The sequence below is a fragment of the Pleurodeles waltl genome, chromosome 9 (genome assembly GCF_031143425.1).
Source record: "Pleurodeles waltl isolate 20211129_DDA chromosome 9, aPleWal1.hap1.20221129, whole genome shotgun sequence".
In the NCBI taxonomy this organism is placed as follows: domain Eukaryota; kingdom Metazoa; phylum Chordata; class Amphibia; order Caudata; family Salamandridae; genus Pleurodeles; species Pleurodeles waltl.
The window spans coordinates 40,694,209-40,710,104 of NC_090448.1; the positions used below are offsets into that span (position 1 = coordinate 40,694,209).

A 15,896-nucleotide genomic window follows, 5' to 3' on the forward strand; every position below is an offset into this window, starting at 1 on the left:
ACGAATCATACTGGTTAAGAGAAGTACGCATGCTGGTATAGTTGTTTTACAAAGCACTCCCAGCAGAGTCCACAAGTAACTTAACTATACTTAACAAAACGTGGGAGCTTAAGCTGGAAAACTTAACTGTAGACTCTGATTGGGTCAAAGTTTATTTTTTTAGCTTATAATCAAATCATCTCTAGAAATGCACAGTTTAAATATAACCCGTTTTTATATTTACACAGACCTTTTTATTTTTTTTATTTTTTTTACCCCTGTTGGAAGTACCAAGATGTTTAATATAGCATCAGCACATTGCCCCTGTTGTGTGCTCCAAAAGGTAGGATTCTACTACACATTTTACCCCACAATAACACAAGTCTCACAGGAGAACACAAATTGAATGCTAGAAATACTTAAAAAAATATATATTTTTTTTTATTGAACAGCTGCACAGAATACACAGACAGGTGTGAACAATCAGTATCTCGACAGCACGAGGAGAGTAGCATGGCACATTCTCAGCATCTCTGAGAGCCAAACAGTCCATAATAGCAGACTGTTGTATAACAGGCACATCTCAATATAAATCAAACTAGTCCTGGAGTCCATTCCTGAACCTAACTATAGAATGCTAAAAACACCTCATGGAAATGGCTTGTTTTCACCAAGCGTATTGCCTGTTGGGTATTTTCCCCGTTCATGTGTGAATAAAATGGGGAACAGGATCTTCGACTTGCCATTATTGTTAGCAAAGTGGGTCATACCCATGGCATGCAAATCTTATCTGGCTCCAAGTATAACCATATGGCACACACAAGTGCTAAAACGGGCCAGGTGCTAGAGTTCTGCATTACATGGGGAGGAAAAGAAAGACTTAATCAAGTTAAATGATGTTTGGTATGCAGGACAAAATATTGGCAGAAATCAAAATAAATTTGTGCTTCGTGCTACAGAATTCTGAACCACATGGCATTTAGCGAGAAATGTAATATTTGCTCAAGCTACAATGTGCACAAATATTTTTTGTAAAAAAGTAACATTTTAAAAAATACAAGGTAATATGCTACAATATTGACCCACAGGATTTGATATAGAACACAAATAGAATAGGCTGTTTTTGAAAATAATTCCAGGTCTCATTAACCATACTGGTCGGAATATGTTTGTTTTCATCTTTTAAAAAACATGCAAAGGATTGTGTCACTATAATCCTGATATGTTTTGACAAAAGGTATTGATAAAACGTTGATAAAGACAACATGGTGTACAATGCTTAGTTATCAATATAAGAATGCCATACATGTGAATCAAAATTGTGTAATTCGCAAATACAACAATCTAATAAAATCTATCCAGTTGTCAGCGCTCTGCCTATGGCTTCCTCTTTAGTGTGAAAAATAATGTTGGTAAGAAATGATAATTAAGATGAGCTACTATCTTAAACGTCTGTGTAAAATAAAAAACATTTTTTAAGGCCTTACTAGGATTACATAGACAACGCTGCACAACTCTGCAAGTATGATAGTTGTGCTGTGTGTTGGAGTCCCTGATTTCCATGTGATTTTGAACCCTGACAGATCATTGGCATTGCTTGCGTAAAAGTGGCGAACATGTCTTGTGTGAAATATGTGTTAATCCTATAGCTCCTGAGAGTATTCAGATCTCCTCAAACATATTGTTAGCTGGACAGTTTCTCATTGCGTTGCTGCTGAGCTTTCTCATCTTATTCTGCAGTGTTGTACCTGTGAAGTTAAGAACCGGTGCAGCAGAGGTAACACTCCATGTTTGTTTTATGTCCTACAGCACCTACTGAAAACCAGCTTTGATGTGGTCAAGCGTTGGGTGAATGAGGCCCAGGAAGCGGGGTCAAGTGACAACATGATGGTCCAGGTGAGGAGGCCTCTCAAGAAGAATGGTTTGCATATACAGTTGGTAGAGTGTTGGATTTTGGCTTGCTTGTAGTCAGTGGTCTTTGTTACATCTACATGTGGCTCCAACAACAGCTATATCCAGCATTCACTATTGTAACTGGGTTTGAAATTGGATAAAAGTTTACGCAAACCATTCTAAAGTGTTAAACTTACATTTTAATTAAAACATAGGAGCTATCATAGCAGGCCCAGCTGTTCTTTATGACTACAGACCAGTGTTCTTTAAGAACAGAAAGCACTGCTTGCTTGTAATGCTAACTATATAGGATATTTCTGGTTAGTATGTGCAAAATGTGACTTGACTCCTCATCATAAGAAAATATCACAAGTAAGCAAGTAGTTGAACTGAGGCACTTTAGCTCCTATTTAGGATCTTTGTGGGCATGATGATTAACTGTGGCATCCTCTGATGGTTACTCACCTTGCAAGAAACAAAAGGCAAAAGTCCTAATTGTGTCCATATAAGACTATGCGATGATTTTCTGTCTCTGGAACGTAGTTGTATTCTTTATGCCACACCAAAGGGCCCAGTGTAACAACACTGACCTATAAGATTTGTTAGCACTCGGATGTCACGATTACTATATCTGTAAGACAACTCAATTCATTAATCCTTCACGCTAAAGCTATAAAGCAAGACCCAAACATAGTTTATAGTTGCTGAGAACTTTTTTTTTCTTTTGCTTTTTACTTTCTTTTCAAGAGTGCTCCCAGCATCGAGGTGTTCAGTGTGTTCCATGTTTTTGCTGGTCAATTGGTTATCATTCCCTGATTCTTAACATGTTTTTGTTTGTATTATTTATTTATTAATTGAAGTACCATGCCCTTGGCTTGCTCTACCATGTGCGTAAAAATGACCGTCTGGCTGTTAACAAGATGATCAGCAAATTTACACGTCATGGACTAAAGTCTCCATTTGCCTATTGTTTGATGATCCGGGTTGCCAGCAAGCAGCTGGAAGAAGATGGAAGGTAGGTCTTCTGTATAGCTCCTACATAACATATTTATTTGTTTATTGTGCACATGTCATTTTCTAGCCACATTTAAGCACTGAAATTGTTATCCAAACCATTGTACAATAAATTGTACATTCTGAAGGATATTCCTTCACACAGATTCCTCATCTCTAGTTATCAACCAGCAATGGACTTGATCTAAAATGTACTCTGAAGTTCACCCCTTCACTGTGAGGTGGCACTACTGCAGCACTGTCCACAGATGTAAAAGATCTTATCCCTGTAACTGAGGTTCCTTATGCACTTGAATACGAAAACACACACACAAATCTTCCTCCTCTGATTGGACAGCCAAGAAAGAGAGCATTGTTTTAGAAAAGTGATGCCTAATTGGATTTCTCCTCTTAACAAACTCTAAACTGATTGAATGTTTCATAAAGGCTATGATGTCTATTTTACCTCCTGTTTCATCAGTGTCATGGTCTCCACTTAAATCCAAGGTAGCACCAGTGCTTCGGCTCCAGGTTTTACTCCACCCATGAAGAAGATGTTATACTTGCCCCCGGTGCTAGTGATGTCTGAATTTGAATATAACTGCCAGTGATGGCTCAGTTGACAAGGTGGTGCTGCTGCTGCGTCAGCTGCAAATCTCACCCAACGGAATCTGCTTGGGTGCCTGTCGCTCCAGTTTCTACATCGCTGATAAAGCTTTTTCCCTACTCCTTTTCATATTCTGAAACAGGTTAGAAGGTTAGAGGAGCTGGAATTCCTCGCGGCCCTCTCTTCTTCATACTTACTACACATCAGACATATACTTTAGCCACTCTTTTCTTCCATCCACTGGGCTTAAGATAATACCTTGGTGCATCAGCACCACACACACTTTAAAATTAATTAACTGTGCCCACACAGAAGCATTACCAGTCACCTCTTGTTCTGCCCAACCAGCGCATGCAGGGGTGAGGACCAAATAACTCCCCTTGCACTGCATGCCTGGACCAGCCCCTTAAAATGCCTTCTCAGGAGAATTGATACAGTGAGAGCACAGCAGGACAGCCAGTGTAGTCAAAAGGATTTACTTTTTCCATGAATGAAAAAAGCAGTTAGTCTTCCCGTAGAAAGAGCTTGGATGAGATGTTTGCCTCACCATCAGTCATTTATTTTATGAGACACTTGCATCATCTTGCCATTAAAAATAATTAGGCTATTGATATAAAGTTCTGTGTGAGAGTGAGGCTGTTTTTGTGTAGGGGGATGTTGAAAAAGGTGACTTTTAGATAGTATTGAATGTTATTGTCATACATATAGATTTTAATGCCCTTATTACCCTAGGAAACTCCTTTGCAGAGGTTGATGATGAGGTAAGGATAGATTAATATTTAAATTAGACATTTTGGGAAGGTAGGTAATGGGAGTCCTCTGATAGACATGTAGGTCTCAAGAAGGTAGTAATCATGGGTAATGTATGTGATATTTGTGGAGTGTGGATGTCATTTATGCAGGCCTTAGTGTGATGTACACCATCTATGTCTAGAAAAGTATGATTATATTGTATACTGGTACGTGTACTATGCCTGTACACCGAAGCACATGTCCTTACACATGAAAGAAGTGCAGTAGCTGGTTACAACACATGTTTCTACAAGTTTTACTATAATGTGTCTTGATAGTCCCCAGCTGGAATTCTGTGGTATCCCTGAGTGAGACCTCACGTTAGGTTATGGAAATTTTAGATAATTGCACTGACTGAGAAAGTTTCACTGTCTTGAACAATTTTATGTATTTAAGTGTGAAAGATATTTGTATTTTGCGGAGCTACCTAACAAGTCCACAGATACAAGTTCTTCCCCAAAAAACTGGAACAATCCATGTATGGGGGAAGACTGAGGAGGGCGATGAAGGAAAAGAGGCAACGTGTGACATTTAAAGTACCATCTTTTTAGATGCATCTTTGCCTTTCTATAAAGATCACAGGTTAGGATTTAGTTTGGCCATCCACAAGACGGTTCCAGAGTCTTGGTACTTGGCAGGAAAAGGACTGGCTCATTGTCTTAGATTAATCTCAGAGGAATCTGGTCTAAGAAAAGCTTTCACATTAGTATATTTATTAAAACCCAGGGTGGGGGGGGGGGGACACAGTATATCTACTTAGGCTATAATTACTGTAGGTTGCAGTGGTGTTTGATTAAATCATCCAATCATTACCCAATAGTGGTTGTATCTGATATATAAGGCATCAATTCTGTGCTATATTGTTGAAGTTTCTGCTTAGAAACACACTCAAATTATATTTATTATATTTTGGGTGCATACAAGTATAAGCAATTCAGACTTCTCAGAATACACTTTGTGTTGTCTATAGCTAAGTCTGAATGGCTCATCGTGAATAAAATGTTTCCTTCTTTTCCATCCTCTCTGCCTTCTAGTCGTGATAGTCCTCTATTCGACTTCATTGAGAGCTGTTTACGGAGCAAACATGAGATGGTGGTGTATGAGGCAGCTTCTGCCATTGTCAACCAGCCCACCTGTACAGCTAAAGAACTTGCCCCCGCTGTATCTGGTAAGATTCACAGGACTGTAGCAAAGTCAGAACTGTGACTTTTGCACTTGTTGGTACATTCATCCCAGAGAGCATATTTATTTCCAGAGTTGCAGATGCCTACTCTCTCTGTATTGTCCATATCAAGCTTCTTACAATCTTAATTTGTGCATTTCTGAAGAAGGGCTGTTTTCCATGCTAGGGAGTGATCCTTTTTTGTTAAGACACATTGCAAACAATTATGTCCGCAACTGAAGGAAGACAAACCTTGCAAAATCATACTGATTTTAGCCACAGCTTATCTTTTTTCCTTGCCACATCTGAAATTTCCTAAAGTCCTGTTCTTGTTGGAATTAAAGTTTAAGCTGAAACATAATGAGAAAGTGCTGTAAACTACTGCCTCTTTGTGTTATAGTTTCACAGTTCCCTGACCTCATCTACTAACAGTAACAGTATGTTCACCTTGAAGTATTTCTTTTGCCCCAAATGAACTTATCAGTGTATGATGTAAGAGCACACCACAACATGAGACCATCGCAAAACTTTCAGTAAATTCTCCTAGATGGCAGTAACGTGGACTGTTTTAACATTTTGTATGAAACAAGCTGGTGACGTGTGTTAGATTTTGCACAACTGGCTGTGAACTTTTGCGGGGAAGTATTATGTCAATGCACAATGATACTTCCCGGAAAAAGAATGCAGCAAGGGCATGGAGTATCTTTATGTACATTCATGCGGGTTCTTTACAGTCATCTTCTATCATGACTGAGAGTTTGGTGCAACTGAGGGATCCAGCAGGTTACAAAATGTAATGGTTCTCATAGCAGTGAAGTTTTGGGGAAATTATCAGCCGCTCCTGTTAACTTAGCTGCATTTATTAACATTGAAATTGCTATTGTGCCCTACAGCTAGTCAGACCCCAGGACACAGCTGTTGTATCATTATCACATTCGCAATGGTGACTTGAAATTTAGTAGCAGGATTGTTTTGTACAGAGTTCTGAAACAATAATTGTACGCTCTGTCAACATCAGGAAAGTATGCATAGATAGCTCAATCTGGGGACTTGTCTTGCCATAAAGAAATGGGAATTAATTGCAGTTAGGCCCTGGAAGGCGCAAACCTTTGTTTTACAATGCATATTGGTCACAGCAACTGACTTGTTTTTACTGGTTCGGTTAAACTATAATTTTGAGATTTTTAAAAAGTATGTACCTAGAAAAGTGTATGTATGTATATTTAACCTACATTTTTTTCTGTAGTTTTGCAGTTGTTTTGCAGTTCTCCTAAAGCTGCCCTTCGCTATGCGGCCGTTCGCACATTAAACAAGGTATAACTTGTGGTTTGATTAACCGGTGCCTCTTTTTATAATCTACAATAACCAGCACAAATGCTACAATGGCACAACAGTGGCAGATTTGGTGGTCTAAATGTTGTAATGTATTCATGTGAATAAAATGTAATTAATTTACTGCTGAGATATCCAGCAGCACTTGCATCCACCTGCTTCTTATAATAATAATAATAATAGCTTGATTTTGTTTCAGAGGTTTCCGTCCTATGATCACGAGGCAAGGTGTTCCAGACTTTGGAAACACCATAGCTAAAAGAATAACCTCCCATGCGTACTCTAGAAATTCTAGGAATGGCAACACGAAGTGCATTGGAGAATCTTGGGTCTCTGCTTGGGGTGTATCTTCTTATCAGGTTATGGAGATATCTGGGTCCTTTCCTATTCAAAATTCTACAACAGAAACAGAGAGCTTTAAAAGGGATTTTCTTATTTATAGGGAGCCAGTGTAATTGCTTCAGTGAAGGCCCCATTTTTGTCTGTCTCAAGATATTCGGAAGAAGACGAGCTGCTGCAATTTTAACTCCATGGAGTTTAGCCAAGTGAACTTGAGCAACACCAAGGTACGGAGCATTGCAGTAATCCAACCTTGACATAACCAAGGCTTGGATTACAAATTTCTTACACTCCAGGGGAAGAAAGCCAATGAGTTTGCTCAGATTTTTAAAGATACCGAAACATTTTCCTGCTAGGCAAGAGATTTGGTTTTCCAAAGACAGTGTAGCATCAAACCAAACCCCAACATTCTTCACTTTAGTCTGGGGAATATGCACAGACGGTAGGTCCTCCGGCCACCAAACAGAGGACCAAATCGAACATTGCTTCTCGACTACCAGGACCTCAGTTTGGCTCCCATTCAGTTTGATGCAACTCCAAGACATGCACTCTGCAAGATCAGACAAGCAAAATTTAAACCGAGTGGCAGATGTTCCTCCATCCTGATCCATGCTGATATAGAGTGATGAGCTGTGTGTCATCTGCATAAGAAACAGTATTGAAACCATGGCGCTCAATGAAATCAGCAAGTGGACGCATATTTAGATTGAACAGGGTGGGGCTCAAAGCTGTGCCCTGCTGTACCCCCTGCTGTAAACACACAGTCTCAGAATAGAATGAATGTTGCAATATCTGGCAGGTGCAGTTCTGGAGGAAGGAGGCTAACCACCGAAGTGCCAGCTCCCCCATCGGATACTTCCATAATCTTTCCAGTACAGTATAATGGGAGACCGTGTCAAAAGCAGCGCTTAGGTCTAACATGATCAGAGCCGCATCATCTGCTATTTACCTCAGGGTTTTAGAAGCTGGCAACAGAGCACATTCAGTGCTAAAAAGAGGGCGAACCCGTGACTGAGTCTCATGAAGAAGCTCGTTTGCTTTGATGAAAGCCATCAGCTCATCATCTTCATGTTTCTCTGCTACTTTGGCAAAAAATGGGAGCAGAGAGATTGGCCTCAACTTTTCTGGTTTAAAAGGATCAAGGGAGGGTTTCTTTAGCAGAGGTTCCACAGTAGCCTTCTTCCAAGCTGTAGGAACTTGGCCCGTAGTGAAGGACAAGTTAAGGAGGGCCAATAGTTCTGGAAGAATTTCCTCCATACTTTTCTCTAACAGCATAGGAGATGCTGGATCTCTAGGTGAGCCCAATCTCACCCTCTTCCACACAGCCCGTAGTTGGTTAATAGTAATAATGCTAAACTCCCGCTGCCCTTCTCCCATTAATTTAGGTTCAAACCAGGCCTCCGAACAGGAGACTGCAGTCACCTCCTTGGGGGAAGGAGTCATAAATACTAAGGGTCTTGTCTCGAAATAATAGGCAGTCTCATTGCTCCCCTCCTCCACTGGGGTGTTTATAGGTGCTACCCGTTCCAGGGCGGACAGAGTGTTAACAATAGAAAAAAGTTGCTTTGAGTTCTGGGCGTGCTCAATTTTATTAGAGTAGAAGGAGCAGCGTGTTTCCTAATCTTCTTATGATACTCTTTAAGATCTGTACAATATATCTTTTCCTCCTGCATATTATAATTACGGCGCCAAACAGCACTCAAGATGTTTACACTGCTTTTTCAGTAGCCGAAGCTCCTCGCTGCAATGGAAAGTTTTAGAAGGACATACTCTATACTACCTAAAGTTGCTGCAATCAAATTCTAATGGCAGATTGAGCACTACAGAGATGCTAATGAGCAGTAATAGATATTTGCCCATTTAACTTGGGCAAAAGTTCATGGTATTGTTTAAAAAAACATAGAAAATAAATCAAAGGATGTTAGATGTTAAATCAAGGATGTTTATTATTATTAAATATAGCACTGAATTTACTTTTGGTACCATTTAAATAGGCCTTGCAGTTCATTTTTTAAGTTCAGGGTTGTAGAAGTTTTTTTATCCAGTTTGACACTTCAATTTCTGTGATCCTTCTCACCCACGTTCTACTTCTGTCTTTGATTCATAGGTGGCAATGAGACATCCATCTGCAGTCACTGCTTGCAACCTGGACCTGGAGAACCTGGTGACAGATTCCAACCGCAGCATTGCCACACTTGCCATCACTACCCTTCTCAAAACTGGCAGCGAGAGCAGCATTGATCGTCTCATGAAGCAGATCTCCTCCTTCATGTCTGAAATCTCTGATGAATTTAAGGTCTGGGAAACCACAAAGACTTTATCAGTGAATGTGTTCTGTTTCACATGAGTTTTTATTGTAATATGTGCTTTGGATGAAGCACACTACATTGCAGTATTAATATGTTGCAACACAAAAGGATGATGGACGGAGTGCTGAACAATGCAAACACTCACCGCCAGTCACAGATCAGGGTTAAATCCATCGTTCTTTTGCTCACCATGCCACCCCAGTTTGGACCCAGACATATGCAAATAAGTCTTGACCCGGTCCCGCATGGGAACAGTCCAGCCCGAACTGCCAAGCCAGGTCCTCACTGGACCGGAAACAAGCATCCTGGGACCGGGTTCAAGGTTTCACCCTTCATCAGCCAGGCTAGCTTGAATCCAGTGGCACAGTGAGCAAGGGACCCATGTCTGGGCATACCCTTCCCACTTAGGGCAACTTTAGCCACACAAAAGGATGATGGACGGAGTGCTGAACAATGCAAACTCTCACCCCCAGTCACAGATCTGGGTTTAATCCATCGTTCTTTTGCTCACCATGCCACCCCAGTTTGGACCCAGACATATGCAAATCAGTCTTGACCCGGTCCCTCATGGGAACAGACCAGCCCGAACTGCCAAGCCAGGTCCTCACTGGACCGGAAACAAGCACCCTGGGACCGGTTTCAGGGTTTCACCCTTCATCAGCCAGGCTAGCTTGAATCCAGTGGCACAGTGAGCAAGGGACCCACGTCTGGGCATACCCGTCCCACTTAGGGCAACTTTAGCAACACAAAAGGATAATGGACGGAGTGCTGAACAATGCAAACACTCACCCCCAGTCACAGATCTGGGTTTAATCCATCGTTCTTTTGCTCACCATGCCACCCCAGTTTGGACCCAGCCATATGCAATCAGTCTTGACCCTGTCCCTCATGGGAACAGTCCAGCCTGAACTGCCAAGCCAGGTCCTCCCTGGACCAGAAACAAGCATCCTGGGAGGGGAGTGGAGGGGAGGGAGGGGGGGACTGATAGATTAAACCCAGATCTGTGACTGGGGGTGGATGTTTGATTTGGTCTACATTCCGACCATCAACTGTTCTTTTTGCATTTGTCGCCCCAAGTGGGAAGGGTATGCCCAGACGTGGGTCCCGTGCTCACTATGCCACCAGATTCAATCTAGCCTGGCTGAAGAGGAGTGATACCACGAAACTGGTCCCAGGATGCTTGTTTCTGGTCCAGGGAGGACCTGGCCTGGCAGTTTGGGCTGGACTGTTCCCATGGGGGAACAGGGTCAAGACTGATTTGCATATGGCTGGGTCCAAACTGGAATGGCATGGTGAGCACAAAAACTGATGGATTAAACCCAGTTCTGTGACTGGGGGTGAATGTTTGATTTGGTCTACATTCTGTCCATCAACTGTTCTTTTTGTATTAATATGTTGGGCAAATATTATTTTAACATTAATTCACTATATCATGTATAAAATACTATGTTCCTTTGATGCTCTGCAGTATAACGCAGATATGTTTTTTTCCTTAAATGTATTATGCAGTTGAAGTAGGAGTGGAGACAGGAGTACCTACAAACTGAATTAATTGTAAAATTCCAGTCTTGTACAATGTGGAGGTGAATAAAAAAATGAATAAAGGCTTATAAAAATTGAGCTTTCACCCAGAGGGCTTGATGGCCCTTGAGAACTAGGAGTCTGAAAACAAAACTCAGCAGAATATGTGGGTCTAAACTGTCTTCCTGACTGGTAAGGAGGTGCTAGAACAATGGTATTTCTAATGGTTGCAGAATTTGGAAGAGATTGAAGTGAAAAGGTCATTAAAAACGGCTGAGTGAGAAGTCAGACTCTTGGTTAGTGGTAGAATATTGTAAAGATAGCAAAGTAGATAAAAAGACAGATAGAATATTGTAAAGATAGCAAAGTAGATAAAAAGACAGAGACCGGCTTTTGAGAATATTTTGGAAGTGACTGATTGAGATCATAATGGGGGATGATCGGAGATCTCTAAAATCCGATAGGATAGAGACCACACTTCGAACTAAAAGTCTTCCTGTATTAGAATGAACAATTAATGATTTTGGATGGCTTAGCCAGTATTGCATAAGGAAGATGGTCTCATCAGCACTGTGTTCATTGATGCTTTTGGAGCTTACAAATCAGAAATGTTGAGGACGCAATACAGAAAACCATTGGATCCCCAAGTAAAAACACTGCAGTCCGAGTGGATTCTTCATATGACTTGTAATCTGCTCCAACGTTTTAAGGGCAGAAATAAGGGAGCCAAATCACCATATATAGGCGATATAGTATTAAGGTATTTCTGTTCACCATTTTTCTTTACCCTTCTTAATTTTTTCTGCTGTTCAGGTTGTGGTGGTGCAAGCAATCAGCGCATTATGTCAGAAGTATCCACGCAAACATTCGGTCATGATGAACTTCCTCTTTACCATGCTCCGAGAAGAGGTAGGGATGCTGAAAGATGTGGTTAGGTGGTCTGTGTAGAGTCCTCCTTTTGTTGGGCTTATCTTTCTTCTGATACTGTCTTCAGCTTGCCATGTATATATTATAGCGTTTTCATTAATGTGTTTAAGATAGTTCATTAAATTACATGCATGTTGCTTGAGCAGATGTGTGCATGTGTCTGTGTGCGCCCACAGCTCTCTGGGTCTTGGCTGATTATTCCTGTAATCCTTATGAGGTTGATAAAACGTGCACCATTGAGTTTTATCTTAGTAACACAAGTTATTCACACCACTTCCAAACAACAACGCTGCAGTAGTAGATAGAAAATTTATGTTGCTATTGTTCCCCTTCCAGATTTCAGCTTGATTTTGCAAATTAGAAATTACTGTTGAAGAAAATTTTTGACTACTGTAGGAAGTTGGCTCTGTATGTGCTATTTCAAAGTAAGGAATAGCATGCACAGAGTCCAAGGGTTCCCCTTAGAGGTAAGATAGTGGCAAAAAGAGATAATTCTAATGCTCTATTTTGTGGTAGTGTGGTCGAGCAGTAGGCTTATCAAAGGAGTAGTGTTAAGCATTTGTTGTACATACACACAGGCAATAAATGAGGAACACACACTCAGAGACAAATCCAGGCCAATAGGTTTTGTTATAGAAAAATATATTTTCTTAGTTTATTTTAAGAACCACAGGTTCAAATTCTACATGTAATATCTCATTTGAAAGGTATTGCAGGTAAGTACTTTAGGAACTTTGAATAATCACAATAGCATATATACTTTTTACATAAAACACAATAAGCTGTTTTAAAAGTGGACACAGTGCAATTTTCACAGTTCCTGGGGGAGGTAAAGTATTGTTAGTTCTTGCAGGTAAGTAAACCACCTACGGGGTTCAAATTGGGGTCCAAGGTAGCCCACCGTTGGGGGTTCAGAGCAACCCCAAAGTCACCACACCAGCAGCTCAGGGCCGGTCAGGTGCAGAGTTCAAAGTGGTGCCCAAAACGCATAGGCTTCAATGGAGAGAAGGGGGTGCCCCGGTTCCAGTCTGCCAGCAGGTAAGTACCCGCGTCTTCGGAGGGCAGACCAGGGGGGTTTTGTAGGGCACCAGGGGGGACACAAGTCCACGCAGAAAGTACACCCTCAGCAGCGCGGGGGCGGCCGGGTGCAGTGTGCAAACAAGCGTCGGGTTTGTAATAGGTTTCAATGGGAAACCAAGGGGTCTCTTCAGCGGTGCAGGCAGGCAAGGGGGGGGGCTCCTCGGGGTAGCCACCACCTGGGCAAGGGAGAGGGCCTCCTGGGGGCTCCCCATGTGGCCAGCAACATGTCTCGAGTGTGGCAGGCTGCTAGAACTAGTCAGCCTACACGGGTAGTTGGATTAGGTTTCAGGGGGCACCTCTAAGGTGCCCTCTGGGGTGTATTTTACAATAAAATGTACACTGGCATCAGTGTGCATTTATTGTGCTGATAAGCTTGATACCAAACTTCCCAGTTTTCAGTGTAGCCATTATGGGGCTCTGGAGTCCGTGTTTGACAGACTCCCAGACCATATACTCTTATGGCTACCCTGCACTTACAATGTCTAAGGTTTGGCTTAGACACTGTAGGGGCACAGTGCTCATGCACTGGTGCCCTCACCTATGGTATAGTGCACCCTGCCTTAGGGCTGTAGGGCCGACTAGAGGGGTGACTTATCTATACTGCATAGGCAGTGTGAGGTTGGCATGGCACCCTGAGGGGAGTGCCATGTCGACTTACTCGTTTTGTTCTCACCAGCACACACAAGCTGGTAAGCAGTGTGTCTGTGCTGAGTGAGGGGTCCCCAGGGTGGCATAAGATATGCTGCAGCCCTTAGAGACCTTCCCTGGCATCAGGGCCCTTGGTACTAGAAGTACCAGTTACAAGGGACTTACCTGGATGCCAGGGTGTGCCAATTGTGGAATCAAAAGTACAGGTTAGGGAAAGAACACTGGTGCTGGGGCCTGGTTAGCAGGCCTCAGCACACTTTCAATTCAAAACATAGCATCAGCAAAGACAAAAAGTCAGGGGGTAACCATGCCAAGGAGGCATTTCCTTACACAACCCCCCCCCCCCCCCCCCCCAAACGAAAGAGGATGAGACTAACCTTTCCCAAGAGAGTCTTCATTTTCTAAGTGGAAGAACCTGGAAAGGCCATCTGCATTGGCATGGGCAGTCCCAGGTCTGTGTTCCACTATAAAGTCCATTCCCTGTAGGGAGATGGACCACCTCAACAGTTTAGGATTTTCACCTTTCATTTGCATCAGCCATCTGAAAGGTCGGTGGTCAGTTTGAACTAGGAAGTGAGTCCCAAAGAGGTATGGTCTCAGCTTCTTCAGGGACCAAACCACAGCAAAGGCCTCCCTCTCAATGGCACTCCAACGCTGCTCCCTGGGGAGTAACCTCCTGCTAATGAAAGCAACAGGCTGGTCAAGGCCATCATCATTTGTTTGGGACAAAACTGCCCCTATCCCATGTTCAGAGGCATCTGTCTGCACAATGAACTGCTTGGAGTAATCTGGAGCTTTTAGAACTGGTGCTGTGCACATTGCTTGTTTCAGAGTGTCAAAGGCCTGTTGGCATTCTACAGTCCAGTTTACTTTCTTGGGCATTTTCTTGGAGGTGAGTTCTGTGAGGGCTGTCACAATGGATCCATATCCCTTCACAAACCTCCTATAGTACCCAGACAAGCCAAGGAATGCCCTGACTTGAGTCTGGGTTTTTGGAGCTGCCCAGTCCAGAATAGTCTGGATCTTAGGCTGGAGTGGCTGAACTTGGCCTCCTCCTACAAGGTGTCCCAAGTAAACCACAGTTCCCTGCCCTATCTGGCATTTGGATGCCTTGATAGAGAGGCCTGCAGATTGCAGAGCCTTCAAAACCTTCTTCAGGTGGACCAGGTGATCCTGCCAGTTGGAGCTAAAGACAGCAATATCGTCAAGATAAGCTGCACTAAAGGACTCCAAGCCAGCAAGGACTTGATTCACCAACCTTTGGAAGGTGGCAGGGGCATTCTTTAAACCAAAGGGCATAACAGTGAACTGATAATGCCCATCAGGTGTGGAGAATGCTGTCTTTTCTTTTGCTCCAGGTGCCATTTTGATTTGCCAGTACCCTGCTGTTAAGTCAAAGGTACTTAAGAATTTGGCAGCACCTAATTTATCTATCAGCTCATCAGCTCTAGGAATGGGATGGGCATCTGTCTTGGTGACAGAATTAAGTCCTCTGTAGTCCACACAAAACCTAATCTCTCTCTTTCCATCTTTGGTGTGAGGTTTGGGGACTAAGACCACTGGGCTAGCCCAGGGGCTGTCAGAGTGCTCAATTACTCCCAATTCCAGCATCTTGTGGACTTCCACCTTGATGCTTTCCTTAACTTGATCAGACTGTCTGAATATTTTGTTTTTGACAGGCATGCTGTCTCCTGTGTCCACATCATGGGTACACAGGTGTGTCTGACCAGGGGTTAGGGAAAAGAGCTCAGCAAACTGCTGCAGGACTTTCCTACAGTCAGATTGCTGTTGGCCAGAGAGGGTGTCTGAATAGATCACTCCATCTACTGAGCCATCATTAGGGTTTGATGACAGAAGATAAGGGAGAGGCTCACTCTCAGCTTCCTGATCCTCATCTGTTACCATTAACAGATTCACATCAGCCCTGTCATGGAAGAGCTTAAGGTGGTTCACATGGATCACCCTCTTGGGGCTCCTGCTTGTGCCCAGGTCCACCTGGTAGGTGACCTGACTCTTCCTCTCTAGCACTGGGTAAGGGCCACTCCATTTGTCCTGAAGTGCCCTGGGAGCCACAGGCTCCAAAACCCAGACTTTCTGCCCTGGTTGAAATTCAACCAGTGCAGCCTTTTGGTCATACCAAAACTTCTGGAGCTGTTGGCTGGCCTCAAGGTTTTTGCTTGCCTTTTCCATGTACTCTGCCATCCTTGAGCGAAGGCCAAGTACATAGTCCACTATGTCTTGTTTAGGCTCATGAAGAGGTATCTCCCAGCCTTCTTTCACAAGAGCTAGTGGTCCCCTTACAGGGTGGCCAGAC

General features: G+C 42.8%; 1 protein-coding gene across 1 annotated transcript in view; it reads left to right on the top strand.

Moving 5' to 3' along the window:
* Nucleotides 1–15,896, top strand: part of COPG1 (COPI coat complex subunit gamma 1) — a 175,560-nt gene that overhangs the window by 45,629 nt on the left and 114,035 nt on the right. The window contains exons 8-13 of the mRNA XM_069206229.1: nucleotides 1,789–1,875; nucleotides 2,733–2,887; nucleotides 5,299–5,432; nucleotides 6,673–6,740; nucleotides 9,205–9,393; nucleotides 11,741–11,836. Coding sequence (XP_069062330.1) covers nucleotides 1,789–1,875; nucleotides 2,733–2,887; nucleotides 5,299–5,432; nucleotides 6,673–6,740; nucleotides 9,205–9,393; nucleotides 11,741–11,836 — 729 coding nt within the window. The remainder of the gene's footprint in view (nucleotides 1–1,788; nucleotides 1,876–2,732; nucleotides 2,888–5,298; nucleotides 5,433–6,672; nucleotides 6,741–9,204; nucleotides 9,394–11,740; nucleotides 11,837–15,896) is intronic.